The sequence below is a fragment of the Pseudophryne corroboree genome, chromosome 8 (genome assembly GCF_028390025.1).
Source record: "Pseudophryne corroboree isolate aPseCor3 chromosome 8, aPseCor3.hap2, whole genome shotgun sequence".
Lineage (NCBI taxonomy): Eukaryota > Metazoa > Chordata > Amphibia > Anura > Myobatrachidae > Pseudophryne > Pseudophryne corroboree.
Window position 1 is genome coordinate 182,964,472 of NC_086451.1, and position 21,787 is coordinate 182,986,258.

The 21,787-nt window shown below is 45.1% G+C and overlaps 1 protein-coding gene across 3 annotated transcripts in view; it reads right to left on the reverse strand.

The window, feature by feature from the left end:
• The window catches only part of LOC134947588 (regulator of cell cycle RGCC-like), a 156,308-nt gene that overhangs the window by 63,082 nt on the left and 71,439 nt on the right, over positions 1 to 21,787 (reverse strand). Inside the window, exon 1 of one of the 3 annotated variants that reach the window (XM_063935599.1) lies at positions 5,578 to 5,738. The exons of the other annotated variants lie outside the window; for them this stretch is intronic. Coding sequence (XP_063791669.1) covers position 5,578 — 1 coding nt within the window. The 5' untranslated portion in view covers positions 5,579 to 5,738. Of the gene's footprint in view, positions 1 to 5,577; positions 5,739 to 21,787 lie in introns of those variants that run through there. 3 annotated transcript variants of the gene reach the window in all.

Consider the following 21,787-nt stretch of genomic DNA (forward strand, 5'->3'; position numbering starts at 1 on the left):
GTGGTTTGTTTAAGTCAGGCACCCGGGGAGACACCTGTTGTCCGTGGGAGGAATATGGCCGTTGACATGCCAGGTGAAAATACCAAAAAAATCAGCTCTTCGGTGTGGAGGTATTTCACCAGAAATGCGGACAACAGGTGTCAAGCCGTGTGTTCCCTTTGTCAAGCTGTAATAAGTAGGGGTAAGGACGTTAACCACCTCGGAACATCCTCCCTTATACGTCACCTGCAGCGCATTCATAATAAGTCAGTGACAAGTTCAAAAACTTTGGGCGACAGCGGAAGCAGTCCACTGACCAGTAAATCCCTTCCTCTTGTAACCAAGCTCACGCAAACCACCCCACCAACTCCCTCAGTGTCAATTTCCTCCTTCCCCAGGAATGCCAATAGTCCTGCAGGCCATGTCACTGGCAAGTCTGACGAGTCCTTTCCTGCCTGGGATTCCTCCGATGCATCCTTGCGTGTAACGCCTACTGCTGCTGGCGCTGCTGTTGTTGCCGCTGGGAGTCGATGGTCATCCCAGAGGGGAAGTCGTAAGCCCACTTGTACTACTTCCAGTAAGCAATTGACTGTTCAACAGTCCTTTGCGAGGAAGATGAAATATCACAGCAGTCATCCTACTGCAAAGCGGATAACTGAGTCCTTGACAACTATGTTGGTGTTAGACGTGCGTCCGGTATCCGCCGTTAGTTCACAGGGAACTAGACAATTTATTGAGGCAGTGTGCCCCCGTTACCAAATACCATCTAGGTTCCACTTCTCTAGGCAGGCGATACCGAGAATGTACACGGACGTCAGAAAAAGACTCACCAGTGTCCTAAAAAATGCAGTTGTACCCAATGTCCACTTAACCACGGACATGTGGACAAGTGGAGCAGGGCAGGGTCAGGACTATATGACTGTGACAGCCCACTGGGTAGATGTATGGACTCCCGCCGCAAGAACAGCAGCGGCGGCACCAGTAGCAGCATCTCGCAAACGCCAACTCTTTCCTAGGCAGGCTACGCTTTGTATCACCGCTTTCCAGAATACGCACACAGCTGAAAACCTCTTACGGCAACTGAGGAAGATCATCGCGGAATGGCTTACCCCAATTGGACTCTCCTGTGGATTTGTGGCATCGGACAACGCCAGCAATATTGTGTGTGCATTAAATATGGGCAAATTCCAGCACGTCCCATGTTTTGCACATACCTTGAATTTGGTGGTGCAGAATTTTTTAAAAAACGACAGGGGCGTGCAAGAGATGCTGTCGGTGGCCAGAAAAATTGCGGGACACTTTCGGCGTACAGGCACCACGTACAGAAGACTGGAGCACCACCAAAAACTACTGAACCTGCCCTGCCATCATCTGAAGCAAGAAGTGGTAACGAGGTGGAATTCAACCCTCTATATGCTTCAGAGGTTGGAGGAGCAGCAAAAGGCCATTCAAGCCTATACAATTGAGCACGATATAGGAGATGGAATGCACCTGTCTCAAGTGCAGTGGAGAATGATTTCAACGTTGTGCAAGGTTCTGATGCCCTTTGAACTTGCCACACGTGAAGTCAGTTCAGACACTGCCAGCCTGAGTCAGGTCATTCCCCTCATCAGGCTTTTGCAGAAGAAGCTGGAGGCATTGAAGAAGGAGCTAACACGGAGCGATTCCGCTAGGCATGTGGGACTTGTGGATGCAGCCCTTAATTCGCTTAACAAGGATTCACGGGTGGTCAATCTGTTGAAATCAGAGCACTACATTTTGGCCACCGTGCTCGATCCTAGATTTAAAGCCTACCTTGGATCTCTCTTTCCGGCAGACACAGGTCTGCTGGGGTTGAAAGACCTGCTGGTGACAAAATTGTCAAGTCAAGCGGAACGCGACCTGTCAACATCTCCTCCTTCACATTCTCCCGCAACTGGGGGTGCGAGGAAAAGGCTCAGAATTCCGAGCCCACCCGCTGGCGGTGATGCAGGGCAGTCTGGAGCGACTGCTGATGCTGACATCTGGTCCGGACTGAAGGACCTGACAACGATTACGGACATGTCGTCTACTGTCACTGCATATGATTCTCTCAACATTGATAGAATGGTGGAGGATTATATGAGTGACCGCATCCAAGTAGGCACGTCACACAGTCCGTACTTATACTGGCAGGAAAAAGAGGCAATTTGGAGGCCCTTGCACAAACTGGCTTTATTCTACCTAAGTTGCCCTCCCACAAGTGTGTACTCCGAAAGAGTGTTTAGTGCCGCCGCTCACCTTGTCAGCAATCGGCGTACGAGGTTACATCCAGAAAATGTGGAGAAGATGATGTTCATTAAAATGAATTATAATCAATTCCTCCGCGGAGACATTGACCAGCAGCAATTGCCTCCACAAAGTACACAGGGAGCTGAGATGGTGGATTCCAGTGGGGACGAATTGATAATCTGTGAGGAGGGGGATGTACACGGTGATATATCGGAGGGTGAAGATGAGGTGGACATCTTGCCTCTGTAGAGCCAGTTTGTGCAAGGAGAGATTAATTGCTTCTTTTTTGGGGGGGGTCCAAACCAACCCGTCATATCAGTCACAGTCGTGTGGCAGACCCTGTCACTGAAATGATGGGTTGGTTAAAGTGTGCATGTCCTGTTTTGTTTATACAACATAAGGGTGGGTGGGAGGGCCCAAGGATAATTCCATCTTGCACCTCTTTTTTCTTTTCTTTTTCTTTGCATCATGTGCTGATTGGGGAGGGTTTTTTGGAAGGGACATCCTGCGTGACACTGCAGTGCCACTCCTAGATGGGCCCGGTGTTTGTGTCGGCCACTAGGGTCGCTAATCTTACTCACACAGTCAGCTACCTCATTGCGCCTCTTTTTTTCTTTGCGTCATGTGCTGTTTGGGGAGGGTTTTTTGGAAGGGACATCCTGCGTGACACTGCAGTGCCACTCCTAGATGTGCCCGGTGTTTGTGTCGGCCACTAGGGTCGCTAATCTTACTCACACAGTCAGCTACCTCATTGCGCCTCTTTTTTTCTTTGCGTCATGTGCTGTTTGGGGAGGGTTTTTTGGAAGGGCCATCCTGCGTGACACTGCAGTGCCACTCCTAGATGGGCCCGGTGTTTGTGTCGGCCACTAGGGTCGCTTATCTTACTCACACAGCGACCTCGGTGCAAATTTTAGGACTAAAAATAATATTGTGAGGTGTGATGTGTTCAGAATAGGCTGAAAATGAGTGTAAATTATGTTTTTTGAGGTTAATAATACTTTGGGATCAAAATTACCCCCAAATTCTATGATTTAAGCTGTTTTTTAGGGTTTTTTGAAAAAAACACCCGAATCCAAAACACACCCGAATCCGACAAAAAAAATTCGGTGAGGTTTTGCCAAAACGCGGTCGAACCCAAAACACGGCCGCGGAACCGAACCCAAAACCAAAACACAAAACCCGAAAAATTTCCGGCGCTCATCTCTAGTATATACAGTATCTGCTTTGTGGCGTTGAATAGTATAAAGCTGCTGATTTTGTTTTCAGGTGGCAGGAAGTGTAAAATACAGTATGCTGTGTAGAAAAATCATTAGTAAGTTAATAATCATGCTGATGCATTTGCATAGGAAGTAGAGATGAGCGGGCTCGGTTCCATGAGAACCGAACCCTACCGGACTTCACTGCCCAGATCCGAGTCAGGTTCGGGTTTTCCCGCCTGACTCGGAAACCAGAACGAGACAAAACATCATCATTCCACTGTCGGATTCTCACGGGGTTTGGATTCCATATAAGGAGCCGCGCGTCGCCGCCATCTTTACTCCGGCATTGGAGAGTGTAGAGAGAGGGAGTGGATCTGTCCTCAGTGTCCTGCATCAGTTCAGTGTTAGTGTCTTGTGCTGCATCAGACCAGTCACAGTGGTTGTGTCCTCTGCTGCCATGTGTCCAGTGCTGCTGTATAAGTCCAGTCCAGTGGTGCTGTGTTGTGCTGCATCAGTTCAGTGGTGGGGTCTTGTGCTGCATCAGTCCAGTCACAGTGGTGGTGTCCTCTGCTGCCATATGTCCAGTGCTGCTGTATAAATCCAGTCCATTGCAGTGGTGCTGTGTTATCCTGCATCAGTCCAGTGGTGCTGTGTTGTCCTGCATCAGACCAGTGGTAGTGTCCTGTGCATCAGTCAGTCCAGTGACCAGTCACAGTGGTGTCCTCTGCTGCCATATGTCCAGTGCTGCTGTATAAGTCCAGTCCATTGCAATGGTGCTGTGTTGTCCTGCATCAGTCCAGTGGTGGTGTCCCTGTGCTGCCGTATATGTCCAGTGGTACTACCGTATATGTTCAGTGATACTGCCGTATATGTCAATTGATACTGCCGTATATGTCCAGCTGTACTGCCGTATAAATCCAGTGATCATGCCATATAATTCCAGTGGTACTGGCGTATAAGCCCAGTCCAGTGATACTGCCGTACAGTATATGTCCAGTGGTAATGCCATATAATTCCAGTGAACCTACTGTATAATTCATGTTACTGCCGTTTTATTCCAGTGGTACTGGAGTATAAATCCAGTTCAGTGATCCTGCCGTATAATTCCGGTGATCCTGCCGTATAATTACAGTGATCATGCCATATGATTCCAATCATCATGCCATATACTGTAAGTCCAGTGACCCTGCCATATAAGTCCAGTCCAGTGATCCTGCGGTATAATTCCAGTGATCCTGCCGTATAATTCCAGTGGTACTGGCGTATAAATCTAGTCCAGTGATCCTGCCATACATGTCCAGTGGTACTGCCGTATAATTCCAGTGATCCTGCCGTATAATTCCAGTGGTACTGGCGTATAAATCCAGAGATCCTGCCATATAATTCCAGTGGTACTGGCGTATAATTCCAGTGATCCTGCCGTATAATTCCAGTGATCCTACTTTATAATTCCAGTGATCCTGCCATATAAATCCAGTGGTTTTGCTGTATAATTCCTGTGGTACTGGCGTATAAATCCAGTTCAGTGATCCTGCTGTATAATTCCAGTGATCCTGTCGTATGATTCCAGTCCAGTGATCCTGCCATATATGTCCAGTAGTACTGCTGTATAATTCCAGTGATCCTGCCACAAAATTCCAGTGGTACTGGTGTATAAATCCAGTGATCCTGCCATATAGTTCCAGTGGTACTGGCGTATAATTCCAGTGATCCTGCCGTATAATTCCAGTGATCCTGCCGTATAATTCCAGTGGTACTGGCGTATAAATCCAGTGATCCTGTCGTATAATTCCAGTGATCCTGCTGTATAATTCCAGTGGTACTGGCATATAAATCCAGTGATACTGCCGTATACTGTATGTCCAGTGGTACTGCCATACAATTCAGTGATCCTGCCATATATATATATATATATATAGTCCAAGGGATGAACCCGCACTCTGATGCTGATATGTCGAAATAAATAGAGGGTGCCCTCAGCAAATGTAGATGCAAAGAAAAACATTTGCAAAATGTTGGTGTATTGATTAAAAGGTCATGACAGCAGTACAAATGGCAGCGACGTTTCGGTACTCGCAGGTACCGTTTTCAAGCTGCGTGCTGCTGAAAGGGAAAACAGAATAAACAAGAATAACTAAGATATACTTACTTAAATACCCCCCGCCGCTGAGAGAAGCCGGGTCGCGGCAGCGTCCCGCATGGAGTCCGTCCGTGACGGGCGCTTGCCGATGACGTCATGCCGCACAGCGTAAGGAGGTTCCAGGGGAGCGTGAAGCGTTGCCTGGCAACCGGACGCTGAGGACTGAGATCTCTCCCCGGCCTCCCACAGCAGCTGAAGGAGACACAAACTGATCGTTTTTAGTGAAAATTATGCATGCATGTGAAATAATAAAAATCGATGTGAAATAACAAAAGACACATATGTGCAATGCAGTGAGGGCGCAAGCGGTATACTTGAACACACACTGATACGGGCAACAGGTAACCATGGTGATAATGATAACAAAACGACATGTCCTGGAAGAAATTAAGTGAACCTACAACATAACACAAAAGGGAAGAAACAATCATTACGGAGCCTGGATATTCTCATACTATCATAGGCCTCTCATAGTAAATAAAGAGGGAGGGCAAGCTGGTGGCCCAATGGTATACATTACTTATATATAAGCTACATGCAAGCGTAACGTATCGCATGTACCAAATATAGTGGGTGTTACTAAACAATAAGATACCCTATTATAGAAAAGTGTTCCAATTATAGCGTTCGTTCAATCCAGCTGGTGATACTGTATTAAGACGGTGTATCCACGACATCTCACACTTCAACAGCTTTCCATTGCGGTCGCCGCCACGAAGTGATGGCGGAATGTGATCAATTAACATATGTTTCAGCGAAGATAGCGGATGTCCGAACTGTTGGAAATGTCGGGCAACAGGTTGATCGGAGCTTCCACTGGCAATGGCCTTTTCAATGGAAGATCTATGAAGTGCCATACGTTCGCGTGCTGTACGAATTGTTTTGCCCACATAATACAGATTGCATGGGCAGATAATAATGTAGATCACATGGGTGGAAAGACATGACAGGGTATGCTTCAAAAATATATTTTTTTAAGTGTGAGGATGTTGAAATGATGGACCAGTTAGCATATGAGAACAGGTGGTGCATCGCGGGCATTTGTAGCAGCCTGGTGGTTTTGTCATGAAGTGAGGCACCGGAGCCGGTCTATCAAAGCCAGTGATGTCCGTGTGGACAACCATGTCCTTAATATTTCGTCCTCTTGTGAAACACGCCATGGGCCTTTTAGACTTGAAACAGGGTAAAGCTTCATCGGATGCTACAATGGGCCATAGAGCACGACTCGCTCTCTGAACCACTTGACTGGATGTGGAATATTCCATCTTCCAAGGAATTATTGATTGGGTGTCCTTCACTTTGGGAATGAGCAATTGGGACCGGTCCAATGCTAAAATTTCCACTTTTAGTTTCTTTAAATCAGTGAGGTTGTATCCTCTGGCCACAAATTTGTCAATAATAGCATCAATGCTGTTGGCTGCTATTGTTTTATCGCTTGCTATCCTGGCCACCCGCATCATTTGTGATTTGGGCAGACCTCGTTTGAGGGGTTTAGGATGGAAACTGGAGGCTGATAACAAAGTGTTCCGGTCGGTGGGTTTGGAAAACACCTCGGTTCATAATTTGTGGTCTATAATGGACACTTGGACATCCAAATAGTGGATTGAAACTGTGCTATAGTTAACCGTGATCCTGATGGTGGATGGTCGGGAATTGATGGTTTCAATAAGATTCAGCAAGGTTTTTTCATCGCCCAACCATAGCATGAATAGGTCATCGATGTAGCGCATGTATATTGAAATGTGACATGCACTCTCTGGAGCAGTAAAGAACATGGATTCTTCTTCAGCAAACATAAATATGTTAGCGTAGCTAGGTGCTACATTGCTGCCCATGGCACATCCCGACAATTGCCGATAGAATGTGCCATTGTAGATGAAATAATTGCGTGTTAATGTAAGTTCAAGCAACTGCATAAATACATTGATGTCGAGATCTGAAATTTCTTCTTCCAGATAGAACGTTCTCACTGCTGCAAGTCCCTGTGCATGGGGAATCGATGTGTAAAGACTATTGATATCCATGGTGACTAGAAGTGCATTTGCTGGGATATCAGTAATGACTTCCAATCGGTTGAGAAAGCTTGTGGTATCCTTGATTAATCTTGCATGTCGAATCACATAAGGTTGTAGAATCTGATCGAGATACATCGCTATAGGCTGGTACAAAGAGTCACGAGCCGAGATAATTGGGCGCCCTGGGGGAGACGCGGGGTCCTTGTGAATCTTAGGGACAGTATATATTATCGGACTCACTGGGAATGGTTGTTGTAAGGCCTGTAGGAGAGAATCATCCAGCTGGCCATTGGCTTTAGCCTGCTGCAGAATACCTGTGAGTTCTACTTGGTACTGATGAGTCGGATCGCCATCAAGCTTCTGGTATACGGCTGAATCAGCTAGTTGTCGTTCGATTTCCGCCATGTAGGCCCCCAGGTCCTGGACCACGATGGCGCCCCCCTTGTCTGCTGGACGAATTACAATGTCTCTGTACTCAGACAGATTTTTGAGGGCAAGGTGTTCATCCCTGCTTAGATTTTGGTGTAGTCTGGGTTGAGCGTCCACAAATTTCTGAACCGAAGCATCCATCAATCGGGAAAACGTTTGTATGGAAGAGTTTTGTGAAATAGGGTCAAACTTAGAGCGGCTTCTCTTCCTTAAAAATTGTTGTGTAGGTGATGTAATAGGGACTTCCGGGGAATGTTGAAAATGCTCCTTTAATCGGAGCGATCTGGAAAATCTGTAAAGATCGATGTTCCAGGTGAGATCGTGATGTTTGTTGGTCGGCACAAAGGAGAGGCCCTTGTTGAGGACTTTCTCCTCTGTCTCAGTGAGCACGCGGGAAGAGAGGTTGTAAATCATTTTTTCTTTTGGGAGGGAACTTCTTTTTTGCCTCGAGTTTTGACCCCCGCGGCGGGTGGCTTTGACTTTACAGCCTGGTCTTTTGTTTTCTTGATCTGGCCGCCTGGGGGCAGAGAGGTCACCTCTAAAGGGTCATCAGAATCCCGGATTTGAAAGTCACTGTCGCTGTTAGAAGTAGCAGTGCCTCTTGACCTGGCTTCACGGCGTTGCCGCCAACCTTGGCGAGATCCTCCCTTTTGTGATCGCATGGAAGGACGATCGCCACCCATTAGCCAATGGTAGACTCTGTTGGTCTCGTAGTCTTGCACGACTGTGTCATATTTCTTGAGCTTGAATTTGGACAATTCCTTCTGATAAGTTTCAATAGTTGATTTAATTTTGGAAAGCCAATCGGTGCCCGTGTCAGCAGATAAAGTAGGGACGTTGGTCGTTTGAAATTTGTTAATTTTCTCTCTCACCAAGTGGAGTTCTTTTTCAGATTCTTTAATCACAAGTAACATGAGATCAAGTCCACACTTGTTGACAATCCCTATCCACTGCTGACAAAATTCCGGGCTGTACCGACCGATAGTTGGTGCATTGCGACAGCGGAAGCCGCGTGGTATCATCTTCTCCTTGAAATATTTAGTCAAGGTAACTCCATGCATGAGATAGTCTATTTCACGTTTTTTTAACTTAACTAGCTGTTGAAACACTTCTTCAGCTGAAAGATCCGATGCAAAGGAAGGCCACGGTTCTTTAGATAGGATACCTTCTGCCTCCTCGTCAGTAAAGCTGCATAGTAGTCCTTTAGTTCGGGGCATGCTGCGGCAACCTGATGCAAAGCCACCACTGTCGTCCGACTATGTGTCTTTTGTTATTTCACATCGATTTTTATTATTTCACATGCATGCATAATTTTCACTAAAAACGATCAGTTTGTGTCTCCTTCAGCTGCTGTGGGAGGCCGGGGAGAGATCTCAGTCCTCAGCGTCCGGTTGCCAGGCAACGCTTCACGCTCCCCTGGAACCTCCTTACGCTGTGCGGCATGACGTCATCGGCAAGCGCCCGTCACGGACGGACTCCATGCGGGACGCTGCCGCGACCCGGCTTTTCTCAGCGGCGGGGGGTATTTAAGTAAGTATATCTTAGTTATTCTTGTTTATTCTGTTTTCCCTTTCAGCAGCACGCAGCTTGAAAACGGTACCTGCGAGTACCGAAACGTCGCTGCCATTTGTACTGCTGTCATGACCTTTTAATCAATACACCAACATTTTGCAAACGGAGTGCCGCAGCCTTTTCTTTTTCTTTTTATATATATATATATATATATATATATATATATACCCTGTTGCAAAGTAGATTACTGAGGCCATAACAACTATGATGGTGTTGCGTGCATCCGGTATCCACCATTTGTGCAGTGGGACTGCAGTGCTACCTTAGATTGGCCAGGTGTTTGTGCCGCACACTTGCGTCGCTTAGCTTAGTCATACAGCTACCTCATTGCACCTCTTTTACTTCTTTGCAAGATGTGCTGTTTGGGGCCTAGTTTTTTTAAGTGCCATTCTGTCTGACACTGCAATGCCTCTCCTAGATGGGCCAATTGTTTGTGTCGCAAAGCTTAGTCATACAGCTACCTCATTGCACCACTTTTTCTTCTTTGCATGATGTGCTGTTTGGGGCCTTTTTTTTATATCTGCCATCCTGTCTGACACTGCAGTGCCACTCCTAGATGGGCCAGGTGTTTGTGCTGCACACTTGTGTCGCTTAGCTTAGTCATACAGCCACCTCTGTGCAACCTTTTAGCCTAAAAACAATATTGTGAGGTGTGAGGTGTTCAGAATAGACTGGAAATGAGTGGAAATGAATGTTGTTGAGGTTAATAATACCGTAGGATCAAAATTACCCCCAAATTCTGTGATTTTAGTCTTTTTTATGTTTTTTTCAAAAATCATCCAGATCCAAAACCAAAACACGAAAGGGTGGTTTTGGCAAAACCAATCCAAAATCAAAACACGAGCGGGGAATTAGAACCAAAACCAAAACACGAAAAGTGCCCGCTGCACATCCCTAGTAGGAAGTAACTAGAAAAAAAAAAAGACCGATAGACAGTTGCCAATTTATTGGTTAGAAAAATATTTAGTTGCCCCCCCACCCCCCCCCTCACATAAAAAAATAATATATCTTTTTAGGGCCAATTAATTTCATTTAAACAGAAAAAAAAATGTCAAGGCAGCTGGGTTATGCTAATTTCAACTGCACGTTTTTTTTTTTTTTTTTTTAAGAATTGTTGCTATTCCAAGTCACCTGTTTTGGCAACAGTGATGAGAGGCCACTGCTAATACTTAAACATAACTGATACTGATTTGATTATAGCCTTTTACTCAATTGGTCATGTGTACTTGTACATGCATGGCTTAACTTTAGAGCTAAGAATATGCCTCTGGCAGGATAAACAAGTGTTGATGGGGCGGCAACAGAAAAAGGGGGTGGTGCCAGTCAAATGGTGGGCATGACGGGGACGTGATTGGGGCAGCTGTGTGATGTCACACGCAGCCGCTGCAATCACAAAAATGGCGGTGGGCCTCCTGCGGGTGCAGCCAGGCTGCGCCGGCAAGACACTACCATATTTTTCACCATTTTCTCTATTTTTCTCTAACGTTCTACTGGAATACTGGGATGACATTAGTACCATGGAGTATAGATCAGGTCCATTGGAGCCTGGCACTTTAAGAAATGTTCAGTGTTTGATGGCTCCTCCCCTCTATGCCCCTCCACCAGACTCCATTTAGAAAAATGTGCCCAAGGAGCCAGGTGCATTCCCTGGAGCTCCAGAGAGTTTTCTTCAGAATTTAATTTAGTTTATTATTTTCAGGAAGCATTGGTTGGCAACCAGTCTGCCTGTATCAAGGAACTTAGGAGGGAGGGTGACCGAACCAACCTCCTATCGAGTTAAAGGTTTGTTTCCCCGCTGACAAGACATTAAGCTCCTGAGGCGGTGTTTCACATGCCCCCAGGTTGTGCGCACATGCCGGCAGCATGCTGCCACCCCTAACTTCACCAGGGGGATCCCTCATATGTATCAAGTGTTCTCTACCCTCACAGGGTAGTAGTGTTCAGGAACCTGAGTGGTTAGAATCATTCAAAAGCATGATTACTAATATAAATACAGAGTTGGCTACTGCCAGACAGGAATGGCAGACCCTTAAAAAGATGATTTTTTGATCAAAGCTGCTGACCACAGACAGGCTCCTCAGTACCCCCTGTTGGTCTCTCATAAACGCACGCTCTCACATGTGCTCCAATCTGACTCTGATACTGACATGCCAGTTCTGGATAAAGGGGAGGTGGATATGGAAGGTGACAATACTCTGTCTCAGGTTGTTGAGGCTCTAATTTATTATATTAGGGAAGTCCTCAACATACCAGATAAGAAGACAGAACCTGAGGAGGAAATGTTTTTTAATGTGAAACCAAAATAACGAATTCAACTCCATCTTTAACCACTTGCCTGGCATGGTCGCATCAGGATGCACATGATGCGACCAGTCAGATAAACAATGTTAGCAGCTGCAGGCAGGGTTGGACTGACCCACAGGGGAACAGGGGAAACCCCCGGTGGGCCCCACTACCCGGTGGCCCTACTTCCTCTTCTAGAGACAAAGGTTCCAGACTATGCACTTGAATTATACATTATACATAAGCTACTTTAGACTACACAGGACTATGGTGTATTTTCTACAGTGCATTGCAATTTTTAATCTGATACATTATAATGCATGCACTACAAGTATTTATTATACACTGCTCCAAAAAATAAAGGGAACACTTAAACAACACAATGTAACTCCAAGTCAATCACACTTCTGTGAAATCAAACTGTCCACTTAGGAAGCAACACTGATTGACAATCAATTTAACATGCTGTTGTGCAAATGGAATAGACAACAGGTGGAAATTATAAGCAATTAGCAAGACACCCACAATAAAGGAATTGTTCTGCAGGTGGTGACCACAGACAACTTCTCAGCTCCTATGCTGTGTGGCTGATGTTTTGATCACTTTTGAAAGCTGGCGGTGCTTTCACTCTAGTGGTAGCATGAGATGGAGTCTACAACCCACACAAGTGGCTCAGGTAGTGCAGCTCATCCAGGATGGCACATCAATGCGAGCTGTGGCAAGAAGGTGTGCTGTGTCTGTCAGTGTATTGTGCAGAGCATGGAGGCGCTACCAGGAGACAGGCCAGTATATCAGGAGACGTGGAGGAGGCCATAGGAGGGCAACAACCCAGCAGTAGGACCGCTACCTCCGCCATTGTGCAAGGAGGAACAGGAGGAGCACTGCCAGAGCCCTGCAAAATGACCTTCAGCAAGCCACAAATGTGCATGTGTCTACTCAAACGATCAGAAACAGACTCCATGAGGGTGGTAAGAGGGCCCGACGTCCACAGGTGGGGGTTGTGCTTACAGCCCAACACCGTGCAGGACGTTTGTCATTTGCCAGAAAACACCAAGATTGGCAAATTCGCCACTGGCGCCATGTGCTCTTCACAGATATAAGAAAGCAGGTTCTCACTGAGCACATGTGACAGAGTCTGGAGATGCCAAGGAGAACGTTCTGCTGCCTGCAACATCCCTCCAGCATGACCGGTTTGGCAGTGGGTTAGTAATGGTGTGGGGTGGCATTTCTTTGGGGGGCCGCATAGCCCTCCATGTGCTCGCCGGAAGTAGCCTGACTGCCATTAGGTACCGAGATGAGATCCTCAGACCCCTTGTGAGACCGTATACTGGTGCAGTTGGCCCTGGTGATAAAGCTGAATTTTTATCTTATATAATATCCTTTAAGAGGTCTAAGAACACTGTACGCTATCTACGTAAGAAGTACCGTAAGGGTACGCAAGTTGCGTAGCGATCGCTCAGCCGTAGTCGAGACGCTCAAGCGTCACGTTCGCTTACGGCTTAGTGATCACAGGCAGGCACGCTATTGGCTGCCGACTAACGTAATGATTAGCTATAGCGTAGCGGACGCTCGGGACCACGAGGAGATCACCAGCGATGCAGACGCTCACAACGTTAAACCTTTATATCTATACCTTCAGCAATGAAATACACAGTAAACCTTAGTGTGGAGACAATGTGTAAGTGCAACCTTGTGTAACCTGATTACCTACAAAGCTGCTTGAGCGTCACCGACGCTCAGAGAATACTTAACACTATAAAGAATACACAGATACCTGGCTTAGGGTCCGAAACCTATTATATGTATTATGACTATTACTTGCAAAAAGAATCACAGTACAAAGCATACACTACAGTATAACATAAACCAACTAACCAGATAACTGCACAGGAAATATAATACAATACAATATACTTAAAGGAATATACGAGAGAGAGAGAGAGAAGAGAGAGAGAGAAGACGGCTCACAGTAAGACAATATGATTACGGAGAAAACTTACGCACAAGGGGAAACGATCGCAAGCGCCTCTGGACATCCAGCTTCCCGATTATCAGCAATGAGAACCGTTTGAAGAGAAGTCTAAGCTGGATGCCACAGGCCCGTCTTTTATGCTCCACACACAATGCAATCTAATGGTCCCTACAATCTTATTGTCCATTGGACACAGGAATTCGGCTTCGCATTATAACAAAAGGTCATAGGTTGTTTCATACAGGTGGGCTGTGACTGTTTCCAACTGTTCAGGTGGGTGGGAAACTAGGTTTCCCGCCGCATGATTAAGTAAGAACAAATAATAGTAAATGAACATAAACTTCTTATGTTCATAACTATTCGCACGAGCGATTGATCCGCTCCAAACCAACACCGGAATATTGCTATTTAAATACTCTTCCGATGGGTACCAAACACTGCCGTATGACTCCTGTTAGACCCTTCGTACAATGCAAAGAGGGATTCCACCGTTCAGGGACATTCTATATTAACCAAACTTTCAGAATCTATCAAAGGGACCATGATCTATAAACTACATTAATTGTGAAAATATGTAACGATTGGGTCGCACGCTACGACTACATACTCTTTACCGTAAATACGCATACCGAGTGCGAGCGGGTGCACGCAACAACGGGTATGCGCTATCACGGGAAAGCGCACGCATGCGCAGCGCGGACCAGTGTGAGGTGCAAATATGGCAGCGTGTATAGGGATATTTTTCTGACTTTGACAGTCCACCCTTTGGCAGTCAATAATAACTGCCACCTTCTAAAACATTTCAAAAGGAGAAAAATATATGTCAGGGGTTAATTCATTTCCATGGTTGGGTAGGGGAGGAGAGAGGAGTAGGTGTGAGGAGGGTATGACCTAGTGAGATAGCAGAAGCATGTGTGTATGAGTCCATGTTTGGGGGGTCATGTATCATCGTGCCGTACGTGTTGTAAATCAAGCTTCGAGGTATTGCGAAGTATACATTTGAATTCCTTCTCATCCCGTATTAAGGATCTGTGGATGGGCTGTCAAACTCTACCGAGCTCATTTCGGCTTTCAGTTGTAACAAAATGGGGAAGCACATTTTAGTTGATGATACATGAATAGGGGAGGTATGTGGTTGCTGATATCTGTGCCTGTATTCCCTATCGACTATGTGTGTCATTACCTGAGGGTTGTAGAGATGAAGATAAAGAACACTTATGGAAAATGCAGTGGTATTCTATGTCAGGTTAATGTACATCTGTCGGTCGAAGTTTTGTTCGGTATCAGTTGAAAGTCGTCTTCTTTGCGCTGTTTTGCTCATTAGGCGTGAGCAATAAGCTTTGTCAATGCCATCAGATTTACAAAAAAATGTTGGGCTAGCGTAAGTTTAAGAATTCTAGGGAAACTGGGGATCCATGGCAAAGTTCATCAAATGTCCGTTTCTCAAGTGGTCAAAACTTCTTCTTTGGTCAATCCGTTGTCTGTATAGCGTCTCGTCAACTTCCTCGTCCAAGGGGGTCTTTTTATCTTGGAGAAAAGCAGAAAAACAGGTGAAAGAAACGGACCGTATAATCGCATTTTCATCACATCATTGTTTCTATCGTTGGGTCGTAAATCAAATCCAGGTTAATTACAGTTTCCTCACTCCTCAAACTCATCACTCTGGTACTTTGTTTGCACCTCATTAAAGCCTGCCCGCATCTAAATATCAATCCAATCGATATAACGACACCTAAGATACATAGGAGAAACTTCCCAACATCCATTATGACTCCTTGAGCCCAGTCTCCTAAACCAGAGAACCAATTTCGCGGGTTCAACCATGACACCCAACCAGTCAGCTCATTACCCACAGCAGCAAGAGTGAGATTGTGTTTTCGGCGAAATTCCCACTTTAATTGGAGAATATCGTCCATCTTTTGGTCTATGACCTCTACCGGATCCTCGGTGCTATTCGTGATATACGTGCAACACTTCACGCCGTACTGTGTTGCCAATGTAACACAATATCCGCCTGTCACTGCTGTGAGGTAATTAAGAACCATTCTATGCTGTACCAGTTCTGTTTTATAGGCTTGAAGTTCTCTTCCAGTGTATCTAAACGTGTCATCATACATTTCAGTGATATTATCTAACAAATTGGCGAGTGCGGAAATGTATCTATAATTCATCACTCCTCGAGCGGTGCGAGTGAAATCTAACGCCACCAGAACCTGAATCCCGGTGGATTCATGGATCAGATCAGAGGCCGGATGCTCTAACCTTTCTGACAGTTGTCTTTTAACAAGGTGCTCGTAATGAGTGTGAGTATAAGGAGCTTGGGCACCACGGTGTATGTCTTTCATTTTGTCATGTGTTACAGTCATCACTTCAGGCAATACTTTTCCAATATAACACAATCCTTCAGAGTTTGGGGCAAGCCACTTGTACGCCTTTCTCCCGCATATGAAATATGCCTCATCGGGGAGAACATATGGGACGGAGAAGGGCATTACCATATTACACACCTTCCAGGTGAAATCTCCTAACCCTAATTCTTCCATCTGCTTAATACACGTATCAGGTTGTACGATATGTGCACAGTATCCTGGTGATACTTCTCCAACTCTAGTAATCCTATTTCCTAAGGTATATCTATACCTGAAAGATTTTCCTCTACTGGCTATGTGGCGTACAAGCTCTGTATCTGTAGGCATTCTATCTGCTCTATGTGAAAAGGTCATGGTGTGGTCACTCCATGACACTTCCCAATTTCCCGGCTTTCTGGGATTGGAGATGTTGAAACATAACAGGGACCTATCCACATGGTATTGGTGGAGCTTCAAACTAGGAGGGCTGGAGATATTAAACCTCCTGTCCACCGGTCTCCCACCCTTTAGCTCAAGTACCTCCCCTATTGTTAAAGGAAATGGTACTAGCCCTGATTTGCTATGACCCTGAGGTACTTGAGAGCATACCCAACAATCTGTTTTATTTAACACGCTACCCACTAAGGAGTGATAGTCACTCAATGGATGCTGGTCCATATGGTTATTAAAACTGGATTGGCATTATTGTTACAGAGCCTACAGATACGGTCTTTCTTCTTAAACTAACAATCCTTCAAAATGTTTACAAATAACAAGGTTGTTAGATCGTGCCCGGTACTCGCCTTTGCTTGGTGATTGGGTTGCTATTGGAAATTTACACCTCCGTCTCAGTCATTAGAACCTTTCTGGATCCTTCCTCGACCTCACTGGTACTCTCACCGAAACAGACTGCTCTGGTCAACATCAGGGTCGACAGGAAAATCCATATCACAGTCTCTTGGGGCAAGTCCATCTTACAGGAGGAGAAAAGAAGAAATTTGTAAAGGGGGGTATAAGAAAATCAGTTTGAGGGGGAGAGAACTTGTTACGATAATAAGTTCTCTCGTCTTGTTGTTCTTCTTGTTCTGCTGTCCTCTCGAAGGTGCTGTCTCTCAGTCTTCAAAATGAACATTCTGGTGATGCAATATTCCTTCCTAAGCAGCGATCTTTCTGTAAGGAGCAAAAATCTGGCATTACCATTGGTCCAACTGAGGGGTGCCATACCATCTTCAAACCATGAAAACATGAGTGAGAAGAGAGAGAAAATAAAAAACAAAAGAGACAGAGAACAATTCATGTGCATATATACATTACATAATTCGACAATAACCATCAATAAGAGAAGAGAAACAAAGCATTTTTAAACATTGTCAACATTAAGAAAACATTGTTAGCATTAGAAAAACATTGTCAGACTTATTAGGCTGTCATATCTACGTGTCTAATGGTCTCCTTGAGCAGTCCCTCCCCACCAGCACCTGCATTACTCCACTGTCTGTATCTGGCCAGAAATACATTGTGGCGGAGGTCATGCTGGGGTTTGGTAGACTTCTGCAAGGACCAAGTGGATATGCAATGTGTGAATTCTTACCAATACTCGTCAGAGATGGGGATAGAGAGAGAGAGAAAAAAAAAAAACATTTTTCTTCACAAATACATTTACAACGTTTCACCTGGTCATTCCTGTGTCTTCAGTGAATGGCCTCCCATTTTATTAACCGTTACCTCAGGCTTACCTCCAGTCTTAATGATCACCTTTCTTGACTACTTACCATGGGTGTGGCTCAAAATCCTCACTATATGATCCTTGATTATAATGGTGTGTGTTGTAATTTTGCTCATTTCTTGGTCTAGGGGGTCTAACTTTATGTGAGTTATTACAGTTGCTGGCGTAATGCCCTTCTCTTCTACAATGGTAACAAACCCTTGGCTTTCTCTAAGTGTCAGTGAACTGGGGTCTTGGCTGATTTGATGCCTCTTCAAACGCTTGGATGCTCATCACCCTCAACCGCTTTCCCTGTATCTCCCTGCTTCTTTGGGTATTATGGTTATGTTGTTGTCTAGGGGGTGCATATACCTTGTGTGTGCTTCTAGGCCTGCAATCTCTTGCATAATGACCTTCCTCCTGGCAGTTATAACACCTAGTCACCTTTGACTTACCCACAGGGACCTGAGGCTCCTTTGCTTCCCCGTGCTTGCTGATGTTCTGCTCATGATTAATGATGGCCTCTCTTAATGCGGCCACCGAGATATCTTTCCAGTCTGGGTTGGTGGTCTGTACCCTTGTTCTTAATTCATCATTTAAACCATTTATTAATGCTTTACCCACTATTCCTTTATATTGTGCATTTGTCTTGATGTCTGCGATCCCAGTGTTTCTAGCCATTATTTGCAGTGTTCGATTGAAATAATGAGAAATACTTTCCCCTTCCCTTTGTCTTATGGAGAAGATTATGTTCCACTCGCCAATGGTTGGAAAATATACTTCTAACTGTTGGTTGATCTGCTTAATACATTCCTGATTGTGTTCCTCCGTACAAGGTGCCTCCGTGTCTAATTTACAATCAGCAATAAATTTCGCAGGGTCAACACTGGAGGGCAAACATACCCTCAGCACTGTCCGCCAATCTTTGTTGGTGGGTTCTGTGGAGTTTCCTAGTTCTTTAACAAATCTCTGACATGCTGCTAGATTTTTCCTAGGATCAGGAAATTCAGACATAATTGATCTCAATTCGGCCCGGGACCAGAGACAGCGCATTGTACTGTCCTTGACGGGAATGATTCTCTGATCGTCAGTCTTCCCATTGGGGACTGCAATCACCCTGACCGGATCAAACTCAGCTACATCATCTTGTGTTGGTCTTACAATATGTGGTACATCTGTAGGTGCGTGATATGAAACATTGTACGTACCTGTGGACACGACCTCACCTGACCCTCCGTTAGGGGGTTTGATTATTGCCTTTACCAATTTGGTCGCGTCCACCTGGATGTCTTGTGTGATGGTTGTTGGAAGGGGTGCCGACATCGTTCTGGACTCCCTTTCTTGTTGGTATTCCTGAGGGAAGTTTGACATGGGGTGCAACTTGCATAGGTTAATAGTTGTACATTCAACAGTATTACAATAATCATTGTTACATTTATTACACTTATTCTTATTATCTATACTACAGTTGCTAAGAGCGTTTTTATTGTTCACCCTTGTGCTTTTCTCCGCAACCACAATCCCCTCCATCGCCATGTCTCTCTTCTCAAGATAAGAGTCAGATAAGTCAATTAAATCTCTTTGTAATTCACCTTCCTGCTGCCATAACTGAAAATAATCATAATGTTTGCTTCGTCTCTTTGCTGGTTTTATGAGACATATCCTCCTCCTTAAATTTTGTAACACTTTTGGGCTAAAGCTGCCTATATTTGGGAACTTCTCCCCATCATGTACAGTCATTCTTTCCCATTCATCACATAAAACCTCTGTGTGACTTCCATATTTCCCACACATTACATACCTGGCCGATCCTACTGGACGGTTTACAGGGTCAACCCGAACCGAGGTTGATCGCCCTCTTCCTGAACAACTGGCCCCCATAACCTGCAGGCGTCCACTTGCTCTACCTCTGATCTCTATATCAGGGGCTTCAGCGAACCCTTACAGAAAACCAAATTATTCACGATAGGTAGGCGGTGAAGTTTACCGAGCACCTCACTCGCTCGCCCACGCCGACCAATGCGACCTGATCACACCGATATGGTGCTGGCGCACTCGACCCAGGGCACCTATAAAAACCTTTGTTTACTGGAACATGTGAGGGTTATCCGAAGAACACTTACTCTTTCCAGTAAAGGTGGGGTTGTCAGATAGTTCCTGAGTGACCAGCGAACTTCCCTTCTTGAAAAATAAAAAATTACACAAATCACGTCAGAATGTACAAATAGTGTTTGTGACCCCTTTACTCTAATGGTACTAGGTCAGATTACTAACTACTGTACACAATTACGTGCGGTACAGTCGTTCAGCACACAAGCAACTAAACTTATGTACGGAAAGACCAATGGAATCGAAAATTGCGGCTGCGAATTCCTTCAGCGAGCTTGTATGGCCTATATGGGTGTTGCACCAACCCTTTTTGGTGTTGTGCCTGTGGACTGTATAGCGGACTTCCTTGTTTACTGTACCTGGACCTGTTGGTCTACTATGACCTCCTGGTCTTGTTTCTATACGACCTCCTGGTCTTGTTTCTATACGACCTCCTGGTCTTGTTTCTATACGACCTCCTGGTCTGACCTTCTATACTAGTCCGCTATACTCTAATGCTCAAATGTTGTGTTTAACCAAGGATGCCTCCCTAGCCACCGTGCATGTCACTTACACGTATGTTCCTCACGAGTACTCGGTGATTTCTTTTGGTTCAACCTCCAAATTGTATAAATGTAAAAAAAAAAAACACTCACTCATCACATGTACACTTTTGCTTCTATTTCTATTTCTATTTCTGCGCAGAAATTTTTCCTTTAGCCCAGCTGTGTTACCAATTAGGAGCAGGATCTGTTAATTAAATTTCGGACACCAAAAATAGACTTGCGTTATTTATCGCCTGTTGCGCTATTTACCGCTTTGCGTTACTTATCGCGTTGCGTTAAAAAATAAACTTTATCGTGACTTGAGCTACGTGGGCGTAACCGGACGCTCCGTTGCGTAATGTACGCTGCGTGCGTCTGCCTTTGGATTGCGTACACAAGTCTTTTGTTAGGGACACGTGTACGTAAAGCAAAGATCCACCGTAACACAATTTATACTTTTATCAATGTAGATGATCCCTGATCATCTACCACACACCACACTGACTTCGCCCTATCTCCCAGGCAAAACTGTGTGTTTGTCTACACTTTAACTATGTTACCTCTATTCTTAAACTATGAAATAACAGCAAATCTCTTTTAGCACTTTTATCAACTATAAAACTGGCAGACAGGATAGTGATATACGAAAAATGAAAAAGAAATGCAGATATATATGTATGCGTGCGTGTATACGCAAGACAGAAGAAAAATAGACAGTTTAAAAAGACACTAGCGTTTTGTTCTTACCTCCGGTTCCCGGATTCCTTCAGCACTCGTTATCTAAGCGAAGCAGACGCTTATCCCGTCAGCACTACGAGACAACCTCCCGCCCTTTGCTGAGGGATAATGTCTGCTGATTCTACCTAGTGCAGATATGTGAAGGACTGGACGGCCCCCAATTGATAAAGCTGAATTTTTATCTTATATAATATCCTTTAAGAGGTCTAAGAACACTGTACGCTATCTACGTAAGAAGTACCGTAAGGGTACGCAAGTTGCGTAGCGATCGCTCAGCCGTAGTCGAGACGCTCAAGCGTCACGTTCGCTTACGGCTTAGTGATCACAGGCAGGCACGCTATTGGCTGCCGACTAACGTAATGATTAGCTATAGCGTAGCGGACGCTCGGGACCACGAGGAGATCACCAGCGATGCAGACGCTCACAACGTTAAACCTTTATATCTATACCTTCAGCAATGAAATACACAGTAAACCTTAGTGTGGAGACAATGTGTAAGTGCAACCTTGTGTAACCTGATTACC